The sequence below is a fragment of the Barbus barbus genome (genome assembly GCF_936440315.1).
Source record: "Barbus barbus genome assembly, chromosome: 27".
Taxonomy (NCBI): Eukaryota; Metazoa; Chordata; class Actinopteri; order Cypriniformes; family Cyprinidae; genus Barbus; species Barbus barbus.
In genome coordinates, this window is record NC_136755.1 from 17,062,403 (window position 1) to 17,085,256 (window position 22,854).

Here is a 22,854-nt window from a genome sequence, read left to right on the forward strand (position 1 = left end):
GTATCAACCATAATTTTAATATAAGTCCATCCCATTTTTTTAGAGTCCAAATTGGGAGCCAATTTTGGACCAATACATTTACATTTATTCATTTAACAGACATTTTTAAAGTCAAATTCAAATTAGAAACTCAAATAGACATTCGAAATGCTTTCGAATGTCTTGCACCATCCCTTGACTTCCTAATTTTTCTTTATTCTATCTTTCACAATTGATTGTCCTACAATTCCCAACTCCCCATCTGTCTGACCCCCCTCGTGCCTGTCTGTCATCTCTCCTCTTCTCTCTTGGCATCGCTCCTCCCCATCCACCCCCCCAAGCTTGTAGTGATGACATCACAAACAGCAGTTATAAATCAGCCAGTAAGATTTCAGGAGCTCAGTGGTGCTGTCTTACCCTCTTCTCTTACTCACTCTTTCTTTCTTGCTCTCATTCTTTACTCTTGTTCTCTCACTCAGCTCTAAACATGGCAGACGTTTTTGTTGGCTCATGGAACTTAAAGGAGAGCAAGAATTTCGATGACTACATGAAAGCCCTCGGTGAGTAAGGAGGGGGTAAATGCTGTGGATGTATGCGGTGTGTATTGCTTTACTGCTAAACATAGGGTGTGCCTTTTTGATGCAAGTAAGCACATGTAAATTGGGTGTGTGTTTCTGATAGCTTCAGAGTGGGAAATGTGATCTGAGGAGCATTTATTGTGCAGGTGCACGTGTGCTGCTATGTGTGTGTGTGTATATGGGTGTGTTTAAGATGGAGTACATGTGGTGCAGGGAGGGTTCCCTTGATGAAGCTCACACACACATGTGCTTTCACACACACACCCAGATTCATGCTACAACCACGTGTGACTGTAGAGCAACTGCGGTCGTTTTGTATAAAATACAATGAGGCCTTTATTTTGCCAACTTGTTTTTTGAGGAAAAAAAAAATACTGCCTACAGAACTTGAACTATATCATGACCCAAAACCCATTACACAAAACATATGGAAATGTCTATAGAGATGCTTGCTGGCCATTTTTTTTAGCCAGTTGTGTAGTCTCTGTGATTTTAAAGTAGTGTTGAGTGACTTGTAGCTTAAGAGCGGAAGATGAAGGGGAAAAATCAATCAGTGTGCAACTGTATGGAGATACAAATAGAGGGAAGGAGGGAGGCAAGTGTGGTTGAAACAAAGTGGGCATTATTTGTCTTTCGACCAACCAGTTTCAACTCCAATGAACTCTGATTTTTCGCTCTTTATCTGTGGTCAAAGAAGAGTCTGCCCCACCTGCATTTGCACACATACATCCTCACAGTATTTGCTGAACAAATCAATAGTAATTGCTGCATTCTCCCAAAACTGCACGTGTGCTGATTTGACCATTTTGACCGTTCCAGAGTTTGGTTATTTGCAGACGTGTTCATTCGTGACTAACCCCTGAATATATATATATGCAATCTTTGTTTAATTATTACTATTCTGCCTTTAAGCTATGCAGATGATCTTTCTTAATTTGAATTTTCTCTAATAAATTGCAGACCCTTTTAGAATTATTTTTAATTTTAAAATGATTAGAAAATATATTTCATATTTAAAGACTATTTAATAAAATCCTTTAGATTTTTTTATTTTACTTAAAAAAAATAAAAATAAGGACTTTAGAATTTTAAATACAAAAGTTTGTTTTCTGCGGAAGTTCTAAGCGGCCATGCATTATTATAATTTTTCTGTCTTGTTTTCGCATTATCACGACTTAATTTTCTCGTGATCTCGACATAACGAAAGTTGTTTTCTCGTTATCACGACTTAATTTTCTCGTGATCTCGACATAACGAATGTTGTTTTCTCGTTATCACGACTTAATTTTCTCGTGATCTCGACATAACGAAAGTTTTGTCGTTATCTTGACATAATGAAAGTTGCTTTATCGTTATCACGACTTAATTTTCTTGTGATCTCGACATAACGAAAGTTGTTTTCTAGTTATCACGACTTAATTTTCTCGTGATCTCGACATAACGAAAGTTGTTTTCTCGTTATCACGACTTAATTTTCTCGTGATCTCGACATAACGAAAGTTGTTTTCTCGTTATCACGACTTAATTTTCTCGTGATCTCGACATAATGAAAGTTTTGTCGTTATCTTGACATAATGAAAGTTGCTTTATCGTTATCACGACTTAATTTTCTCGTGATCTCGACATAACGAAAATTGGTTTGTCGTTATCTCGACATAACAAAAGTTGTTTTGTCGTTATCATGACTTAATTTTCTCGTGATCTCGACATAACGAAAATTGGTTTGTCGTTATCTCGACATAACGAAAGTTGTTTTGTGTTATCACGACTTAATTTTCTCGTGATCTCGACATAACGAAAGTTGTTTTGTCTTATCTCGACATAACGAAAGTTGTTGATCTCAACGTAAAAACCGTTTTCTCACAACGTAATTGTAGTTATCGTGAGAAAATCAGGGTCGCTATATTGTCTTCGACGATAGTTGCAGACCCGACAGCCTCCTTCTCAAGTGTCGAACACTTATGTGTAAGTCGTCAATCACTGACAGACAAAGAGCTATTTCAGTTTGAGTGAGTCCCTGATCAAAGTAAAAGCGAATATCATCCATGATGCTGTGATGATGCTGCTTCTATAGCATTTTCTCATGCCGAATACACAGAGAAAATTAAGTCGTGATAACGAGAAAACAACTTTCGTTATGTCGAGATCACGAGAAAACAATACAGAAAATTTATAATAATGCATGGCCGCTTAGAACTTCCGTAGTTTTCAGCTTATTTAGAGTATATGACCAAATTTTAAAAGTAACTGGCTCTAAAAAAAAAAAAAATCTGTTTAAAACTTGTAAAATGTAAATGTTTTATAAATGATTTAATATACTTAATATCATTTTTAACTTCTTTACAGTACATACCAAATTATCTTTGGTTCTTGATGTTGTCCATGTGAATTCCCCTGCATGTGAATTGTATAAATGACTTCATACCTCTTCTAAAGTGTGTGTTATGTCTATTTATCAGGTGTGGGCTTTGCCACGCGTCAGGTTGGCAGTATGACCAAACCTACGACCGTCATCTCCATGGAGGGCAAAGTCATCACACTTAAGACTGTCAGCACATTCAAAACCACAGAAATCAATTTCAAACTGGGAGAGGAATTTGACGAGACCACTGCAGATGACCGCAAAGTTAAGGTAATATGTGCACAGAGCACACATTAGTCCCACTTTCAATAGTCCTGCACTTCGAGATTGCTAAAGGCATGCAGAATTTCATGCCTGACACATTGTGAATTGGGTGATAGATGTTTAACACAATAGGGTTTTGTTGGTGGGATACAAGGGTTTCTTAGAAGGCCCAATGGGAGATTGACCTATCCCGTGACATTCCTCGGGTCAATCATTAATTGTAGACATAGAAACGTCACTCATCGCTGCTCCCGGGTAGCAAGAGTAAAAATTAGTCCATTTTCCAAGTAAGAACTGTTTGTCTTATTACCTTTACCCTATTGTTTCTGTTTGTCCATCAGTCCTTGATTACTTTAGACGGAGGCAAATTGGTTCATGTTCAGAAATGGGATGGTAACGAGACGACCCTGGTCCGAGAAGTCAATGACAACATCCTAACTCTGGTTAGTATTGTGTGCACTTACAGTAAGTACCTCTTCGGTTGGGAACAGAATTATGAGTCAGCAAGAGCAAAACATGTTCTGCTGCCCATTTAGTAATTAACTTTTGCCAATATTTATGGGTGTTTGACTGAATGAATATATATCAACAGGCCAACCTCTCTCTTTATCAACAGACATTGACACTTGGCGACGTTGTCTCCACACGACACTATGTAAAGGCGGAATAAAGGGAAACCTGTCCCAATCTGTCCTCATTAATGGTTATGTGCATTTCCAATGGTTTTTCTGTGGTGTTCATCCATTTCATTTGCACCGTTCCTCAAACGCTGAATAAAATTCCAACATCATACCTCCAGATCTGTATTTGAGCTTGTATTCTGGGTGTGTGATATGCTTCTTCTGTCAGTGTTATGGCTTATGCCTTTGGCCTACAATAAATGACATTTCCTCCAAATTAACCTTGTGCAATGTATTGTGTCAACATTTCCATCATGTGCTCTAGTGCTGGGCCGTGTTTTTTTTTTTTTACTTTTTTAACAGGACTCTGTGTAACACACTGTTATATTTCCGTGAGGTCCTTCTAATTTAAGTGTGTTCCAGTGTCTGCTGGGTGACATGCATGTGCTCTAAATCAAGTGACTGGCTCTCGTTTCAGTGTGTTTCTGGGTGAAAGGCCATTCGGAGGTTGTGCAGCGAAACTTTTAACCTTCACACATGAATCCAGTCACTTTCAATGGTCAAACAAAAAAATACATTCCAAAATCGATCAGATACATTTAATCTTGATATACATGCAAAAAAAGAAAATGCAATCTTGCACAAGCTTGTACTTGCATATCGCTACAGTTTTGCAAACCAAATAATCACTTTGTCTTGTGTTTGTGTTTCTTGTGTTTCTTCTTTTCTGAATGTGTGTGTGAATGTCGTGGCCGTTTAGCATCTTCTTCGCTGCTATCAGATGAAGAGCCGTTTCTTTTCTTCTCTTTCTTTTTCTTCTTTTCTTTCTTTACCTTCTTTTCCTGCAGGAAAAATGCAAAGAAGTGTCATGAGCTTGCAAATGAAAGGCAGATCAAGATGTCCGCAATAGGGCACTGTTGCAGAAGTTGGCAAGTAAAACAGCATGTTATCTGGTGCAATAATTTTGTTGTCAAAGGGGTGTGTCTGTACCTTTTTACGTTTCTGGGGCTCTGATTGGGTTTGCTGACTGGTCTGTGGTGGCTGCGCCTCCTCTTCTTCTGGGACTAAACTGTACTGCAGTCCAGGCTGGGAGAAGCAGTCCTTTGCAAAGTGACCTTACATATAAGCAGACATACAGGTCATTATTTATAACATAAACCAGCACAGTCATAACAGGTGTTCAGGGATTAACAGTACAATCTGCAAGTAAAGACAATGAATGTGAAATCTAAAACTGATACGCAATGTATAACAATTTCTACAAAAGTATTTAGCAGCACAACTGTTAATAATATTATACTTAATACTATTATCAACATTAGTAGTATTACGTAACATTTCTTGAGCACCATATCGGAACGATTTCTGAAGGATCACGTGGCACTGAAGACTGGAGTAATGAACGGACCATCACAGGAATAAACTGCATTTTAAAATTAAATTACATTATAATATTTTAAAATTTTACTCTTTTTACTGTATTTTTTATCAAATAAATGGTGAGCTTAAGAGATTTTAAAAATCTGACCCCAAACTTTTGAACGCCAGTGTAACAAAGGACTGCAAAGCCTTACACGGAGAGTGGTTTCCTATGGTGCGAGAAACTCAGAGTTGTGAGATAAAAAGTCGCAATTGCCTTGTTTTATTTTTTATTCATTGGTGGAAACGGGCTTCCATAGTTTCAGCCATCATTCATATGTGGAAATCAATCAAATATGTGCCAATGCGACTCATGTAAACAGGCAGATCGGATTTTCTGAGGCATCCGCGGTTTAAGGACGTTTTACGGGACCCATGCTAGCAAAATGAGTGCAAATGCGCACGGGCCATTTTGAGCTACAGGCAAAACAAAAACAAAAAAAAGTCGATTTTTAGGTTTTCATAAAAATTAGTTTTAGGATTACATTTCTCCGCTCGCTTCTCGCGCTGACTGTCATCTGAAGAGATCTCGATAAATAGAATTACAGTATTCCCACAAACATAATCGGTTCTGTCTTAAGTGAACGCTTGGGGAACTGATAGAGAAAAACATCTGATGTGTAACTTTATATGAATCGTGCATTACAGTAGCCCGTCTGTCTCAATGTTATCAACAGTCTAAAAGAAAAGAGGGAATTTCATTTATTTAATCAGGGACAGTGCACATTAATAACACAAACAATATGTAAAATGCACCAGATTTAGTCGACACTGGCTAATTTTCATCCGTAGTTCCTTTTGGCAGGTTGTAGTAGCACTTCATTTAACAGCATTTGTAGTTTTAATAATCAATTTATTTGTAATGAAAACACTGAAGTGATTTTTACATTTGATCATTTGTTTTTCGTAGGCTATATGAATGCTTTTGTTTAGATGTAAAATGATAAAGGTTATTTGTTTCTTTCTAGGCTATTTGTTCCTATACTGTTTTTTTCCCATCTGTTCTTATTTATAATAGGAAAGATAAAATAAAAAACAGCTATATTGTGATTATTAATATAGTAGCCTAATTATTAAGAAGAAAAGAACTAGAGGAAACGTTAATATTTCTCATAATCAACCTTGCTGACTCTATATCGACTTTAAATGGGTGTAGCAGTCATTTTTTGTCCGAGTCTTTTAATGGAGAATGTGAAAATAAAAATAACTCATTTTTCAAATTTGCTCGACTCGTTTTGTCAGCACATTATTCTCTAAGGCACTAAATGACAACAACGCATGCGGGATGTTTCAGATGGTATGGTAAGTGTAAACACATGAATTGAATATGGGTCACAATCGAAAGAACGTGTAAACGGACAGCCAAAAAAATCGGATATTTATGCAACAAATTGGAATTGAGCATCAAGACATTGTGTAAACAAGGCCTAAATTAAGAGTTAATTTTCTTTTTTTTTAACCTAAATATCAAGGTAGTAAAGAAAATAATGACTTTTAATTTGGGGCTGAATTTTGTTGAAATAGCATTAGGGTTGAGTTTACAATAAAAAAAAATTGGTTGTTTGTAATAGGGACAAGGGTCTAATGTACACTGGAACTGGGTCAGATTGACATAACCTGGATGTACCTCTGCAGCCACACTTTTTGCACGTGGTGTTGAGCACAGCCTCCAGCGTGATCTTCTGCTCAGTATGATCCCTGAACTGTCTCCGGCGACGTTCGTCCTGTCTGTGTGAATATTTATTTATGCACAATTTGGTATGGTTATGAATTACCTTAATCAGCCTCCTATGAATACAGGGTTTGGCTTGCTCAAACAAAGCACTCATGTACCATAAAACCACTTACTCTGCTATAACATTGTTGGGGTCTAGGTCCCGCCCAGTGCCTTGATTGACAGATTTCATAGAGAAGGACAGTTTTACTTTATCACCTTTCATCTGATAGTGGATGGAAATCAAAAAGCATGATTAAAATACTGTATCTGAATTATAAGAACACTAAACCAATGTTTAATCAGTGCATAAATTTCACTTTTAGCGTATGCAATGATGTTGGTAACAGAATAAAATGACATTGTTATTGTTGTATTTGTGTACATGCAAATCGAATGTACCTCACTGCCAATGACTTTTATCCACACTTGTTCCCCTACATCAACAATTTCAGCAGGGTTATCCACCCGACAGGACGACATCTCACTCTTATGAACCAGACCTGATGATGCAAACACAAATAAACATAAAAATGTGTCTATTCATCTTCATTTAAATGAGAACACACGTCTTGATAACTCTCCAACATTACCTTGTTTTCTGTATCCTGGAATCTTAACAAAAGCACCGTATGTTGTAACGGAAACTACCTATGTAAATAAGAAAACAAGAAGGTGAATAAATCAGCAAGAGGACATTTCATATGATTTTATATTCTGCATATGTGACCCTGGAGCACAAACCAGTCATAAGTAGCACGGGTGTATTTCTAGCAATAGCCAAAAATACACTGAATGGGGCAAAATGATCGATTTTTCTTTTATCCAAAAAATCACAAGGATATTAAGTAAAGATCATGTTCCATGAAGATATTTAGTAAATTTCCTACTGTAAATATATAAAAACTTCATTTTTTGATTAGTAATATGCATTGCAAAGAACTTCATTTCGACAATTTTTTTTATTTTTTTGCACGCTCAGATTCCAGATTTTCAAATAATTGTATCTCTGCCGAATATTGACATATCCTAACAAACCATACATCAACGGAAAGCTTTTTTTCAGCTTTCAGATGATGTATAAATCTAAAAAAAAAAAAAACATTGACCCTTATGATTGTTTTTTGGTCCAGGGTCACATATGGGGATTTTTAAATCTAACCTCTCCCTTCAGAATGCTGTACATTGGTGGCAGTCCATCCAGACCAGCTGGCTCTCTCATCCGCTCCTCTGCCATCACACCTGCAGAGAGGTACACGTATGGTTTGCCTTCTGTCTGTAACTAACTTAGTTCTTTAACTGGTCATGCTGGAGCATAAAACAAATCCAGGCTGACCACTGCAATTTAACATGCCATCATTAGTGTTTATGCAACTCATGCCTGATGAGAATATGCCAAGATCAATAAACTTACCAGATGGGATCAGGTCTAGGACAGTTTACTGTAATTTGAAAACAATCTACAAGACGACTGCAATATGCACGTGCTAAGTTATCGCAGTTTTAATTACAAAAATCATTATCCAATAAAAGAAAAATGTAAAGTGTAAATACTGAGAGCCACGTTACTATTTAAGACGCTACAAAATATCCCAACGCAGTAACTTACATTCCCCCTGTTTGGATGAAGTATGAGTTCCGTGAGTGCATTGTCTTCCGGTTCAGAGATTTAACAGTAGCCAATAAGATCGCGTTGTGCGTGAGCCAGCCAATCAGAAGCCTTCGTATTACCGGATGTGTTTCACTCGGCGAGCGTGTGTAGCTCGGTTGTGGTCGGTGGCTCGAAAAACTCATTCATTGGAAAATAAGATAATAGTTTTGAACGTTTTTTTTATTTATTGTTGGGAGTATTTTTCACAAAAATGATCGAACCGAAGAAGCGCGGCGCAGAGTTGGCAGTCGTTCCCGCCGGAGTGAAGAGGCCCCGGACAGAGCTGGTGGCTGCAGCCCAGTCCCAGCAGCTCTCTGCTATGGTAAGACTGAGAGCCGAATTAGATAGAAAAGACTAGCTGCTGCTCAAACTTTTGTATGCTGGTTATGTTGTAGTGAAGGGACTATGGTGTAGTGATTCATCCTACTGACTCGAATCTTTTGAATCAATTCAGCAAATGCGATTCGCTCAGTGCATTTTTCTACAGGCTACTTTGTCACGGTAGTAAAGTTAGTGTTTTATTATTATTCTTCAATAAACTTGAACGCTATACAGACACATTTGTTCTAATTCAAATATCGAACATAAAAATAATAATTTAAAGGCTTTCTTATTTAAAGAGTGTCTAATATTTTCTGTATCTTACACAACAGTACTACTGAATGCTACAGAAACAAGTCTTATGATTGAGTCATTTAATCATTCTTTCAACCGATTCATTCAAAAACAAAGGATCGTTCACAACCAAAACAGGTCCTATTATTTTTATTATTACAATATGTGATCATGCAAACATTATACACACTTTCCGCACAATTAACATCAACTACAACAAAAGACACTACTACAATGAATGAGTGCATATGAACGAGAAGTATTCACACAGATTTTAGATTTCAAAACAGACTGCCATCTGCAGTCAAAGGTTAGTGGGTGCATGATTAAGGGGCCCTCATCATCCTTGAGTATTTATAACAGCACCTGCATAAACATTGATCTGTGTGCGTGTCTATTTGTGTTAATGTCAGGGCCCGCCGCGCAGCTCCAGTCTGCAGGCTCCTATAATGCTGCTCTCTGGTCACGAAGGTGAAGTTTACTGCTGCAAATTTCACCCCAATGGAGCCACGTTAGCCTCCTCTGGATATGACCGTCTCATCTGTGAGTCACTTTACATTTATTATTTTGTTATTATATATTATTCTTTTTTAATGTGTAGGTAGTATTGATTTGCATGTGTGTTTGAATTGCTATTGTTGGTTGTGTCTGATGTTCTTGTAGTGCTGTGGAATGTATATGGAGACTCTGAGAACTATGCAACACTTAAAGGCCACAGTGGAGCTGTGATGGAGCTTCATTATAACACGGATGGCAGGTTTGTTTGCCTAAATTACAAAATTAAAAACTTCCTGCATCATTTACACTGTCATTTTAAACTTTTACACTATAGATTTATATATTATTCTTGTATAAATGCATCATTCGATCACATACTAAGTGTGTTTGTGTCCTCCAGTCTGCTTTTTTCAGCCAGTACGGACAAGACAGTGTGTGTGTGGGACAGTGAGACAGGGGAGCGTGTGAAGCGTCTGAAAGGTCACACGTCCTTCGTGAACTCATGTTTTCCGGCTCGGCGCGGACCACAGCTGGCCTGTACAGGCAGTGATGATGGAACTGTGAAGGTAAATTCAGCCCACCAAGTCTAGACTCAAAACTCTCTAGAAGTCTGTGACATGTCTTGACTTTGATACAAAAAAAAAAAACCTCTTACATTTTCTACATTTCTAATCTGGGCAAGGTTATAGTGGAAGTGCAGCTGCAGCATAGAGCCCGGCATTTCGGCCCGGGCCCCGACTTTTTTACGTCCCTAAGGCCGGGCTTCGGGCCACTTTTAACATCATAGTTCAGTCGCGGGCCGGGCCGCGGGCCTGTTTTAGTTTCTCCTTAATTTTATATTTTAGACATTCATCAATTAGTGATGAAAAAAAAATTGCCGCGCTGGTGCAAAAGTAATTGCCATGAATGTGTCCGGGGGAAATAGTAAGGAGATATTTAAATTATTTACTAATAAACTAGTGTTTTCTGTGTCAGTGTCGCAAAGATGAAGATGAAGATCCGCCTTTAGAGAGAAGTGCATCTTCACGGATTATGATTGTAATGAAAGAGTTTTTGTTTTTGATTTGATTTATTTTGTTGAGTAGTAATTCAAAGCTTTCTATAGATATATTTATCATGTCTGTGAGGCATGTATTCGCTGACTTTTGGTTCATTTTTGTGAAGCGCTCCTTTTCGAGACGAGATGGCATAAGCGCATCATTGTTTTCTTTATTTTATAAAAGAATGTTTTGTTGATATTGTGAGTGTACACAAATAAAAGTAGACCCTTTACAGTTTTACTCTTATGAGCAAAAATTACGGCGTAGGCCTATTTTAAGTTGTTTCCATTAAAAAAAAAACAATGCAATTGATTGCGCTGGTGCCTCCATGTCCTGCGCTTTAGCTTCGACTCTCCGCACAAACTATTAGATACAGCGCACATTTATCTAGGTTTACTGTTTAAACGTTGTATGCTTGAACTCTTTTTAGTATATCTATAGATTTTAATTTAGGCAAGTCGTGATTATTTGAGAAGGCTAAATTGATCAAACATGATCAGCCTGGTCTGCCGCTTGGTCGTTACTTTAAGAAAGAAAAAAATTCTACAAACGTTTTTCTAAATTACTTTAATAATAAAAGACAAATAGAAAAAAAACTAAACGAAATATAATCACTTTGTCAAACTGAACTATTTTAATAGCTGAAACATGAGACGGGCTCGGGTTGGACTCGGGCTGGTAATTCTGATTAGCTGTCGGACACGGGCCGGGCCAGGGCCGGGCTAGGACCTAAATTTGAGGCCCGTGCAGGGCTCTACTGCAGTGTTAAATGTTGTGTTAATACACAACATGGCTATAATATTAAAGGGATAGTTCACCCAAAAATTAACATTTTGTCATCACTCGTGCTTGTTGTTCCAAACCCATAAGACTTACCTTGACAAAAGTTTGTAAAAGTCCTTGCAACCAAAATTTTCATGCTTCAAAAGTACAAATAGACATGGTAAAAGTAACCCGTATGAATCAAGTGGTTCAATCCAAGTCTTCTGAACAGAAATGACAGCTTTATATGGCACAACTGATTTATTATAGACTTTTATTCATATAAACATTGACTAATGCACAAACATAGAGCACATCAAATGTCATGGAGCTGTCTGAGGAAATCATCAGCACTGGCAGAGTCAAAATGCACTCCCTTATTGCTTAAAGGAGAAACTGAAAATTGTTTGTGTGATGCTCATGACTTTGGTTCGTGTCCCAAACCCATTCCCATTTATGTCTAAAATCTCTAATATCCAATGAAAAGGCGTATAGCCAATAAATAAATACATTTTAATGTCTGGATCATGATAATGTTTGATAGTTGTTACAACTAGTCTTTAGGTTGCTGCTTATTCATTTTAATGTTGATTGAAATGTCTAGATAGACATAACGAGAGAATTTGAAAGCCATTTGTGTGTCAGGCTAATAGTGTTCAGATAGTCTAAAAATGTCTTCAGTATTTTTTTTTCATGTGTTGTTGTAGCTGTGGGACATTAGGAAGAAGGCCTCTGTTCACACATTCCAGAACACGTATCAGGTTCTTAGTGTGACATTCAATGACACCAGTGACCAGATCATCTCAGGAGGCATCGACAACGACATAAAGGTTTGTGTGCGACAACAATACTCTGCGATTGATGTCTGGGCTCTTTTGCTCATATTTGTATTTATTCCTGTGTATGTGTTTCATGTTGCAGGTGTGGGACCTCAGACAGAACAAGCTGATTTACAGTATGCAGGGTCATGGAGACTCTGTGACAGGTCTGAGTCTCAGTGCAGACGGGTCCTACCTGCTGTCTAACTCAATGGATAACAGCGGTAAGCCTAAATGTGTGTTCGTGTACACTGCAGATCAAAAGTTTGGGGTCATGATTTTATGTATTTGAAAGGTCTATTATGCTCACAAAGGCTGCATTTATTTGATCAAAAATACAGTAAAAACAGTAATATGGTGAAATAATATTATTGCTATATAAAATAACTGTTCTCTAATTTATTTCTCTATACTGTTCTCTAATATATTTAAAAATGTTATTTATTCCTGTCACATGATCCTTAAAAAAAATCATTCTAATATGCTAAACTGGTGCTCAAGAAATGTTTCTTAATGTTTAACAAGTTTGTGGAAACTTTGATTCATTTTTTGATTAAATAGAATTCTTCTAATTCTTTCTGTAATCTTCGATTAAATCAGCATAGAATGTATTTAAAATAAAAATATTTTGAAACATTATAAATATCTTTACTGACACTTTTGATCAATTTAGTATGTCCTTGCTGAATTCAGTATTAATTTCCCCAAAAAAACAAAACTTGCTGACCCCAAACTTTTGAATGTTATTAATGTGTAATAACTGAGTACATCTACTACATGATGTTTTATAATTGTCTGGAACAGTGCGTGTCTGGGATATCCGTCCATTTGCACCAAAGGAGAGGTGTGTGAAGATCTTTCAGGGAAATGTCCATAACTTTGAGAAGGTAAGTCCAATTCTCTCTGCATATTTACAAATAAGATTATCTGAGTTGTTTGTAACGAGGGATGTTGGGGAATAACAGTTAAAACCCATGGACCAGGTATGATGACCAAAGACCAGGAGTCAGATTGCAATTAATTAAAGAAATTTACTGAAGAAATAGTTTGCAGTTTCATCAGCAGAAGTCAGCTTTAACACTCACGATGGAGTTCGTAGGCTGCCCTGCTTTACAATTCAAAAACACCACAATTATACCCAGACAGAGGTTGCTAATTGCATCAGTGTATAAGTCATCAAAATTCTGATTGGTTCTAAAACCTAGATAAACTTAAACAAATTTCCACATATGGACGCAAGCTTGAAGCATATCTTCTGATGACTATTTTAGTGACAAGTGATCAGAGGTCCGACGCAATACGTCTCTCCAAAGACGTATATCTGATACGCTGGACATCGGGAGCGGAACGTTTGTCCTGGGACTGTCTGAGCTTCTCCCTTTACAGACAGATACTAACACACATAGCATGGTTACACACACAATGAGAGCAGCTTCTTAGAGAGTAGAAAGGCAGACTAAAGCCATAATCAACTTATTCTCTAACATGCATAAATGTAACTTTGATTAATAATTATTCAAGAAATATTATAATTAATATCATTATGAAGGCCATTGTAGATCTGCCATCCACTCCTTCAGGGAAATAATTTCCACTGTGTTTGCTGTGAAATATTTTTTAGGCTAGACTTTCAGTCAGGGTGAATTATCAGTTCATTCTTTTAGTAAACTTTACTGACGCTGAGCTGGAAGCTCATTTGTATTTAAAGTTTTTTTTTTTTTTTGGTCTTTTAGAATCTTCTCAGATGCTCTTGGTCTCCTGATGGGAGTAAGATTGCAGCTGGTTCTGCTGACAGGTAGGGGCATTTTTGTGTGGTTTATGCAGTGTTTGTACAGTACGATTATGTTTGAGGTTAAGGCAGTGTGTTTGTGCTGTAGGTTTGTGTATATTTGGGACACAACATCCCGTAGGATCCTTTATAAGCTCCCTGGTCATGCTGGGTCTGTGAATGAGGTCGCTTTCCATCCAGAAGAACCAATTGGTAAAAAATATATATTTTATTAAACTATTATGCATATCTGGAATTGTAAAAGTAGCACATTTCTTCCATACCGTTTACCCATTTGTGCTCCATTTGTGACTCCATTATTTTATGTCTCCCACAGTTCTCTCTGGATCCAGTGATAAGCGCCTCTACATCGGAGAGATTCAATAACTGTGTGTTTGTGTGTGCGAATGCTGTTTATGTGACTGTGTCTGAATGTGAGAGTGAGAAGAGGATTGGTAGAGGGGGATATGATTTGGACTTTTGCCATTAGTGTTTGATTTGAAAACAGTGAGGAACAGTTGGGGGGGATTAACGTTGGCTTTTTTTATGCTTTTAATAAACCTGTTTCTATAATTAGCATGTGCACTGTCTTTGTGTTAGAAATATGGTATTTGTGACCCTGGACCACAAAATCAGTCTTAAGTCTCTGGGGTATATTTGTAGCTATAGCCAAAAATACATTGTATGGGTCAAAATTATTGATTTTTCTTTTATGCTAGAAATCATTAGGATATTAAGTAAAGATCATGTTCCATGAAGATATTTTGTACATTTTCTACCTTAAATATATCAAAACTTCAAAACAAAATTGATTAGTAAAATTGGACAGCTTTAAAGGCAATTTTCTCAATATTTAGATTTGTTTTCAGCTTTTTTTATTCAGCTTTCAGATTATGTATAAATCTCAATTTCAATAAATTTACCCTTATAACTGTTTTTGTGGTCCAGGGTCACATACAACCAGTTGATGACTGAGATCTGATAATCTATGTTATCAAGAATGATATAAGAAATAAAAACCACATGCACTTATATAACTCTTATATACAATTATTATATGTATATTATGCATTATGACAAGGTCATCAAAAACATTTGACTTTTTTTACATGCTCAGTGTCATAACCTAGCTTAGTGATCTAAAATATTTCTTCTTCACCTTGACATATATCTGTTTTTATTTTGTTTAAGGGTTCAAATAAAAACCCAGAAAACCTATTAGAATTTGAATGTGGATTGGGGTCCAATATGAACATATAAATACTTTTAGATTTCTTTTGGACTGTTTTTTGAATATCACCTTTTTATAATAAGATAATCTTGTACCATACTGATTTAAAAATACAAATCGAGAAAATATATTACATTGTTATTAACAACACGAAGTTCATTAAACATTATTTTACGTCAAAGGAACTGCAGGCTGTCGTGAGTTTAATGAAAAGCTAATAATTAAATGTTAAATTATAATAAATATTTAAAAAATGACAATCAAGATAAAACTTAATGAAATTATTAAACTTGTTTACCCGCATGTCAGCATATGAATAATGTAATAAAAAAGTAATCTGATTACAAATGTAGGTATTCATGTTGTCATCATACGCATGTTAATTTGACGCAATATTAGTTTCAAAATAGTAAGGTTTCCATGTTGCGATAAGTGTGTCCACAGCCGCATGATGGTTTTCTTTGTGCTCTCTGTAAATCGCCTCGTGTTGTGCCGAGCGGCGGCGAGCGTCTCTATGCGGTTGCGCGAGCGGGTTGCAGACTCGCACGAGGGTGTCTGATTTCCACCCACAAACCCCGCTCCTCTCACCCTCCCGGTGCCGATGTTGACAAAGAGACGGAGCAGGAGGATGCTTGCTCAAGCTACAGCGGCAGTCTGAGGTCCCCGACGGTACATCGGCTCGGAAAAACGAATACCGGACCTCACTGTAAGTCACAAAGGCTCGCTTTGTGCTCGCTTCAGATTTCATTTGCGTTATATTCTTTCCTCGCGCCCTTACACCCCCCGCTCGAGCTCCGTCTGATGCTTATCATATGATGCTCATTTCTGCCAGTTAACGCGCTCTCTGACTCTTCCTCTGTTCTTTGTGTTATTTTGGGTTTGTCCGCGCCTGGTAACGTTACCCGGCACGGAATGAAGGTGTGGCAGATTCGCTAGGATTCGGAACCGCAACGGGGCTCAAGGACGCGTCGGTGGAGCGGAGGAGGTCCGGTATGACCGGCAGCCATCCTAAAGCATCGACGCACCCAAGCATGCACGCGGCCCGGTTGTCTTCTTGATGTTTTGAACGGTAATCGTGAAGCAAGACCCTGAAGCGCGCTGGACCTCACCGGGGACTCCGCTTTCTCCCGACGCCTCGCGGGGCCAAAGCCGTGCTTCAAGCGCGAGAGCATGGGTCGGTGCGACGGGAGGTGCACGCTGGTGGTCATCTGCTGCCTGCAGCTGGTAAGACAGTCTTGTTCATGATCAATTCAAATCTACTCTTTCCTGGGGAAGAAAAAAACAGACATAAACATAAAACATAGAGGGATGGTGTGAGAGGACGCAGGGGTTATGATTTGGGAGGGGTGAAGCCAAGAGAGAAGGTGTCCTGGTTCCCATTTCTTAGGGGGGCCAATCGAGTAGCCCGTCAGAACTTTTCTTGGAGAAACTTCATGCCCCAGTTATGTATGCATATGCATGATTTGTGTAACACACAGACTAGAGGCATGTGAGGATGAGGGGCCTCCTGAGGAAGGGGCTCTTTTCTCATAGGGCTGTGGGCTGGGGCTCCAGGCAGTTTCCATGGAAACAGCTGCAGCACCTAGCTTTGGGATTGCTCCTATGTGTGTGGAGACAATATTTTTATTTATTTGCCATTGGCTTAAGTGGGTTTAATGGTCCACTGAAACCTGTACTGTTGATTCAGTGATAACAGGTTAGGCCTGACAGTTTGAATCCTTTGGTTGTTTTTAGGCTTTTCACAGGATCTTCGTAAAAATCTGATTTCTGCTCAGAATAAGTCGAAACAAGTTAGAACTTAACTAATTAAAGTGCACTACTGGGTTTTTACTGTTTTTGAAAGATTATAAAATTGTACTTAGCAAAGTTAATTTCATCAAAAATACAGTAATATTGTGTGAAATTATTACCATTTAAATAACAATTTTTTTTTATTCAAATATATTTTTAAATGAACTTTATTCCTGTGATGTCAAAGCTGAAGTATAATCATTGAAATATACTGATTTGCTCTTCAAGAAACATTTCTTATTATCAGTGTTAAAAACTGGGAAATATTCAGCTTTGCATTCACAGGAACAAGTTACCTTTTAAAATGTAGTCAAATAGAAAATGTTATTATTTTGAATTGTAATCATGACTTTGGTGAGCATAAGAGGTTTGGAGGTTTGGCCAAACTAAGCCACTACAACGTCCAAGCAGAGCCCGTGGACTCTATCATCAAATTAGCCAAAATATTTAATAAACCCATATGTGAGCTGCAGAGGATGTGCAGTACTTTGTCAATGACGGACGTTCGAGTGTACGGAAATCATCTGAGCTTTCTGGCACAGATTATCTGTTGCTGATGATCCTTCTCTGAAGAATTTTCCATCTCTCCTGCATGTGGTTAATGTGCTGTCGCGTACTGGGCCGTTCTTGGATGGATGCTGCATGTGTCAGTTTCTGCCAGGAATAGTAGCCAGCAATACCAGACTTTGTGTACCATTTTCCTGCCAATATAACTTGGGAGTCTGCTGCACAAGCTTGTTTTGCCAGCCTGATATTTGCCTAAACAAACCCAGTATAGTTCATTTTGAAGTCTGCAAAGACGTGGGTCAAGGGTTGACGAATATATATGATGTTATCTGTATTGATACAAGCTTTTTGTGCACACTTATGCATGCATTTTTGTTATGTTGGATGGTTGTGTATGTAAACGGTTCTTGGTTTGTTCACAGGTCGCTGCATTACAGAGGCAGGTGTTTGACTTTTTGGGATATCAGTGGGCTCCCATCCTTGCCAATTTCCTCCATATCATGGTCGTCATTTTGGGAGTGTTTGGAACTGTACAAATCCGTTCCAAATATCTTATACTGGTAGGACAAAAGAGCATGTTTGTTTTTGCTCACATTTTGCACATACAGATGGAAATGTTCTTTACATGTCTCATATGCATTCATTAATATTATATTTTTATATGTGGACATATATGCGTGTCTGTCACTTTCAGTATGCTGTGTGGCTTGTGGTCTGGGTTGGCTGGAACTCTTTCATCATCTGTTTTTACCTTGAAGTTGGTCACCTGTCACAGGTAGGTCATTTACAGCATTGGTCCAGACTCCAGTCTATGAGAAGTCATTGTGTAAATACACCAAAGAGTCTGATTAAATGTTTGATTTTATGCCTTGTTATGCTTAAATCTTAGAGTCAACATGAAACGGCATTCATAAACCATTTTACTACTGTATTTATCAGAGAAAGGGCATTTTATTTGATTTTGTTAATTGGGAATTGTATTGATCCTGAAAAGTGGAAGTTTATCTGTTAACTTGATCCGTAACGATAATAGGGCTTCTTTGTAATCTTTAAAATAGAATATTTAAAGATTACAAGGAACACAAACGTTTTTCCTTTGGAAAAACTAAGAATTTGGATTACATTGTTGAGTTCATGATTAGGGGGTGTGTGTTCTGCTGTAGGACAGAGATTTCCTAATGACATTTAACACATCGCTTCATCGTTCTTGGTGGATGGAGAACGGGCCTGGTTGCTTAGTTACTCCAGTGCCTGACTCACAATTGGCTCCTCAGGATCATCATGTGATCACTGTCAGTGGCTGCCTGCTGGACTACCAATACATAGAGGTGGTCAGCTCAGCCTTGCAAGTGTTTCTTGCCGTGAGTACTTACATTTTATTACTTACGTGTTTTTTTTTTAACAAAATTTACAAAAGTACATGCATCTAAATTTTTGGCAGAGAAATAGGACGACTGATTGGCTGTTAACATAGTTTGTTCTGCGTTTCAGCTCTTTGGATTTGTTTATGCCTGCTATGTTAATAAAGTCTTCCTGGATGATGAGGACAACTGTAAGTATTCTGGTCTATTGTTAGAACCTGAAAGTGAATTACAGCGACATTAAAGTGTTTTGAGTCCTCTCTCTCTGTTGCAGTTGATTTCGTTGGTGGATTGGACTCGTATAGTTACCAGCCTCCACAGAAGAGTTCTCATTTACAGCTGCAGCCTCTCTATACGTAAGTACACAGCTCCATTAAATTACGCATTTTCAGTTATCAGAACTACTCTTTATTTAAAAATGTTAGTCTTTCAAAATATAGTATAATCTCTAGAAACATTTTTAAATGTAGTGAAAGGGAAGTGGTGTGTGGCCAAGTATGGTGACCCATACTCTGAATTTGTGCTCTGCATTTAACCCATTCAAGTGTACACACAGTAGTGAACACAGTGGGCAGCCATTGATGCGGCGCCCGGGGAGCAGTTGGAGGTTCGGTGCCTTGCTCAATGGTCTCACCTCAGTCGTGGTATTGAGGGTGGAGAGAGCGCTGGTTATTCACTTCCCCCACCTACAATCCCTGCCGGACCTGAGACTCGAACCCACGACCTTCGGGTTACAAGTCCAACTCTATATCCATTAGGCCACGACTGCCCTGTGTGTAAAGATACTATGTTCACACTGGAAAAACTAGCTTATAACTTTCTGCTTCTTTCTTTTTATTAATTTAAAAAATTTTCAATTTATATTTTTTATTATTTTATATAATTTATTTTATTATATATGGTACTGCTCCGGGTGTATGTTCACTACTGTGTGTACACTTGGATGGGTTAAATGCAGAGCACAAATTCCGAGTATGGGTCACCATACTTGGCCACACACCACTTCCCCCTTTCCCTTTTACACGTAATAACAAGTGCACAAATAAATTCTGCTATATCGTAACCCCAATTAACAAAACCCAAACCAATTCCATTCAATACAGCAGGAAAAATAACACTAATAGAAATTTAAAAATGAAATGAAATGTCAAAAAAGTAAATAAAACATAAAGGGGATGAGGTGTTCAGATAGCCAGTACATTATATAAAAAGTGTTGCAATACATTATAAAAGATGCATTATGGAACGATGAACATTTAAAAAAAAGTAGTGTGCCATGTTGTTGTTATATAGCATTGCTTATTTAATTCAGCAAGTGGTGTGGAGGAAATGCATTTTCATTTGTTAATGAATGAATTAATACATTTATTCATTTTTTTTCTTTTTCATTTTGTGTAAAAATGCCTTAACAATTAGATGTTATCATTTATAAGTCAAGAAAAATGTTAAAAAGGGCTGCTGATAGTCCTTGGAATACAGAATTCATTGTAGTGTGCTCTTTTGTATACTACTCATTTTGCCATATATGGTCATTCTGCTGTTGAACATTTGCATACTGTCCACAGTATACAAACTATGTACCATCAAAATAGTGCGAGTAGTGTGGTAGTACTTCAAACACAGCCCATTTCTTTTGAAACCTCACTCCATGTCTTTTCATAATTTTTTAACATTTTTTTTTTTTTTACATATATACATTTAGGCCTGGATAGAAACCAGAGGAAAAACCCACCCTCAGAGGAAAACAGCTGCTTATCTCTGACAGATGAAGTCCTCTGCATTGTGGGAAATGTTCTAACGGCTTCAACGTCTGTGTCTCTTGAACTTTGTCTCCCTCTATTGGAGAAAATCTATAGTGCAGCACCAGAGTTCTAGAGAGAGAGCAAGCATATGGACAGGACCACAACAAGATGCTTAAAGCCTCATTGAGACAAGCATTGTTGAATAGGACTTGAAGACAGAAACAGATCTTCTGTGTGTGTGTGTGTGTGTGTGTGTGTGTGTGTGTGTGTGTGAGAGAGAGCACATAGGCCTTTGTATACGTTTGTGTATTCACAAGGTGGGCAACCTTTGACCCAGGCAATCTTTGAACACATCCGGAGCTGCCCGTTCAGCCCTTTTTAGTGTGTGTGTGTGTGTGTAGGAGAAAGATTGTTTATACTCTGATATAAGACACTATAATGTAATGTGTTAGATGAATGTTTTAGGTTGGGTAGATGTGTATTTGAGGAATGCTGTAGGACTTTGTGCATGTAAAAACTCAAGATAGAGGAGTTGTGCCTCTGGGTGGTCCACGTGTCTGCGTGCATGAATGTGTGTTTCTGATTGTGTCGATGTACACGGACTACAAGTTTTGATATGTACTTATGCACCTACCGCATAATGTGACTAGCCATAAATGTTTATTTGAACACAAGCTTAGAATGAATGTATGTTAATGTACAATACTTGTTTCAGGAAGGCTGTGTTTGTGAAACCTTACTATTTGAGTGAGTGAGAGAGAGTATGGGTGCGAGAGGGACACACCTGAAGGGTGGGACAGTTGTTCAGCATAATAAACTCTTTCTAGATTATTCTTTGTCTTGTTCACTTCTAAATGCACCTCAGAGGGCTTGTGTGAAATAAAACACCATTTTTATTCTCTCAAATGCATATGGAAAAGGATAAAAAGCCTTGTTTTCACAGGGCTAAGTATATAAAACTAGTGCTCCCTAGGGAGAGCTGTGAATCAGACAGGAAGACAATGGACAGACCTGTTTTATCTCATTGAACGTCATTTGAAATAGCTCGCTCGCAGCCAATGTCCTCCTGCTCTTTACACAAATGCACTTAAGTAGCTGCACACATTTCAAACAGCCTGTTATTTCAGAATGAGTGCCGTTTATAATGAGGAACATGCATCTTTTCGACTAGCTCATGGTTTGTGTAGCTGTTTGTAGAGAGAACAGAAACATTAATTGATCCCACTGGTAAAATGTGTGACTAAATTTACTTTCAAGGCAAGACACTACAGGCAAAACCTTTTTTTTATGCACTAATCAATTTTGGACTGTTTTGCTTTCGTCACATGTCTTCCTTCAGACTAGTGGAAAGAAAACATCCAAAATACACAAGCGTTATAGCCTTTATTTACTTGCATCTGTAGATTTCAATTGCAGTACATGACTGTATTTTCTGATTTATGGAGTTATAAAAAAAGACCCAAATCCTCTCTTTTAAAAACTAATATGTAAACAAAATGAACCTGGTTTTAATGTTCAGATTTATGTTCTGGAAATGTATGCAAGTTAAGTGCATATTTAAACATAACATTTCAGGAAACTTGTAATACAAAATTATCATCTTAATGTAATATGAATAATCAACTGGGGAAGTATGGTGATATCTATTTATTATATTTTTACACTATTCACCCAACCAGCTGTCACTAATAAAAGCATAACAATCCCTAAAATGTAATGCACATACAACTACAATGTATTAATTTGTTAAAGGGTCTATTATTAACACATTATTAACATTGTGTTAAGATATTGAGATTATACCACATATGACAGTGATCACATTTTGAACAACGGCTGTTTCATTCACAGGAATGTAATTAATAAGTGTGCTTTTGCAACTTTGTTTGTAGAAAAAAAGACCTAATTTACTTTCTAACAGTCTGCAATAAAGGCATGTGAAATATACCATAATACTCACGCAGCTATAAATCGTGAAACATACAATAATTAAACCATCTATTATTCATGATATTAACACTATTTTTAAGGTACTGAGATTATAATTAATGTAAACATGTCAACTGTTGTTTGATTCACATTTCAAAATTGTAGACTTATAAGTAGCCTATATTAAATAGAACCGGTTTGGTGT

General features: G+C 37.5%; 4 protein-coding genes across 7 annotated transcripts; 3 read left to right on the top strand and 1 right to left on the bottom strand.

Annotated features, from left to right (window-relative positions):
- The first annotated feature begins 376 nt into the window (after nucleotides 1-376).
- Nucleotides 377-4,080, top strand: LOC306847097 (fatty acid-binding protein, heart-like). The gene is made up of 4 exons (XM_079380870.1): nucleotides 377-539; nucleotides 3,017-3,189; nucleotides 3,525-3,626; nucleotides 3,800-4,080. The coding sequence occupies exons 1-4, from the start codon at nucleotides 467-469 to the stop codon at nucleotides 3,851-3,853; spliced, it is 402 nt and encodes a 133-aa protein (XP_079236996.1). The 5' UTR covers nucleotides 377-466; the 3' UTR covers nucleotides 3,854-4,080.
- Nucleotides 4,075-8,606, bottom strand: LOC306847096 (zinc finger CCHC domain-containing protein 17-like). 2 transcript variants are annotated; one of them, XM_079380869.1, is made up of 8 exons: nucleotides 8,546-8,606; nucleotides 8,099-8,178; nucleotides 7,530-7,587; nucleotides 7,339-7,439; nucleotides 7,071-7,162; nucleotides 6,850-6,950; nucleotides 4,794-4,918; nucleotides 4,075-4,645 (listed from the first exon to the last, which is right to left on the bottom strand). In XM_079380869.1, the coding sequence occupies exons 2-8, from the start codon at nucleotides 8,171-8,173 to the stop codon at nucleotides 4,490-4,492; spliced, it is 708 nt and encodes a 235-aa protein (XP_079236995.1). In that variant the 5' UTR covers nucleotides 8,174-8,178; nucleotides 8,546-8,606; the 3' UTR covers nucleotides 4,075-4,489. The 2 variants fall into 2 exon arrangements, with proteins under 2 accessions (XP_079236995.1, XP_079236994.1); XM_079380868.1 differs by having other exon boundaries at nucleotides 4,162-4,645; nucleotides 8,351-8,594.
- A 40-nt stretch (nucleotides 8,607-8,646) lies between these two features.
- On the top strand, nucleotides 8,647-14,664 carry LOC306846796 (U5 small nuclear ribonucleoprotein 40 kDa protein). The gene is made up of 10 exons (XM_079380412.1): nucleotides 8,647-8,909; nucleotides 9,616-9,745; nucleotides 9,866-9,959; nucleotides 10,101-10,266; nucleotides 12,210-12,332; nucleotides 12,424-12,544; nucleotides 13,125-13,207; nucleotides 14,054-14,115; nucleotides 14,198-14,301; nucleotides 14,426-14,664. The coding sequence occupies exons 1-10, from the start codon at nucleotides 8,799-8,801 to the stop codon at nucleotides 14,473-14,475; spliced, it is 1,044 nt and encodes a 347-aa protein (XP_079236538.1). The 5' UTR covers nucleotides 8,647-8,798; the 3' UTR covers nucleotides 14,476-14,664.
- A 1,144-nt stretch (nucleotides 14,665-15,808) lies between these two features.
- Nucleotides 15,809-21,553, top strand: LOC306847002 (sodium/potassium-transporting ATPase subunit beta-1-interacting protein 1-like; the record flags this gene model as incomplete). Of its 3 annotated transcripts, none has more annotated exons than XM_079380736.1 (8): nucleotides 15,809-16,025; nucleotides 16,238-16,543; nucleotides 18,040-18,177; nucleotides 18,312-18,392; nucleotides 18,838-18,978; nucleotides 19,109-19,169; nucleotides 19,253-19,334; nucleotides 20,681-21,553. In XM_079380736.1, exons 2-8 carry the CDS (start codon nucleotides 16,490-16,492, stop codon nucleotides 20,688-20,690), a joined length of 567 nt encoding a protein of 188 aa, XP_079236862.1. In that variant the 5' UTR covers nucleotides 15,809-16,025; nucleotides 16,238-16,489. The 3 variants fall into 3 exon arrangements, with proteins under 3 accessions (XP_079236862.1, XP_079236860.1, XP_079236861.1); XM_079380734.1 differs by having other exon boundaries at nucleotides 15,814-16,025; nucleotides 18,781-18,978; XM_079380735.1 differs by lacking the exon at nucleotides 20,681-21,553 and having other exon boundaries at nucleotides 15,857-16,025; nucleotides 18,781-18,978; nucleotides 19,253-19,338.
- Between the last annotated feature and the right edge of the window lie 1,301 nt (nucleotides 21,554-22,854).

Coding starts and splice junctions, on each gene's coding strand:
- LOC306847097 (XM_079380870.1), top strand. CDS start 467: ATGGCAGACGTTTTTGTTGGCTCATGGAACTTAAAGGAGAGCAAGAAT. Junction 540..3,016: donor TGACTACATGAAAGCCCTCG/GTGAGTAAGGAG, acceptor TCTATTTATCAG/GTGTGGGCTTTGCCACGCGT. Junction 3,627..3,799: donor ATGACAACATCCTAACTCTG/GTTAGTATTGTG, acceptor CTTTATCAACAG/ACATTGACACTTGGCGACGT.
- LOC306847096 (XM_079380869.1), bottom strand. CDS start 8,173: ATGGCAGAGGAGCGGATGAGAGAGCCAGCTGGTCTGGATGGACTGCCA. Junction 7,163..7,338: donor TAAAAGTCATTGGCAGTGAG/GTACATTCGATT, acceptor ATCCACTATCAG/ATGAAAGGTGATAAAGTAAA. Junction 4,646..4,793: donor AGCCCCAGAAACGTAAAAAG/GTACAGACACAC, acceptor TTTTTCCTGCAG/GAAAAGAAGGTAAAGAAAGA.
- LOC306846796 (XM_079380412.1), top strand. CDS start 8,799: ATGATCGAACCGAAGAAGCGCGGCGCAGAGTTGGCAGTCGTTCCCGCC. Junction 9,960..10,100: donor CATTATAACACGGATGGCAG/GTTTGTTTGCCT, acceptor TGTGTCCTCCAG/TCTGCTTTTTTCAGCCAGTA. Junction 10,267..12,209: donor GTGATGATGGAACTGTGAAG/GTAAATTCAGCC, acceptor GTGTTGTTGTAG/CTGTGGGACATTAGGAAGAA.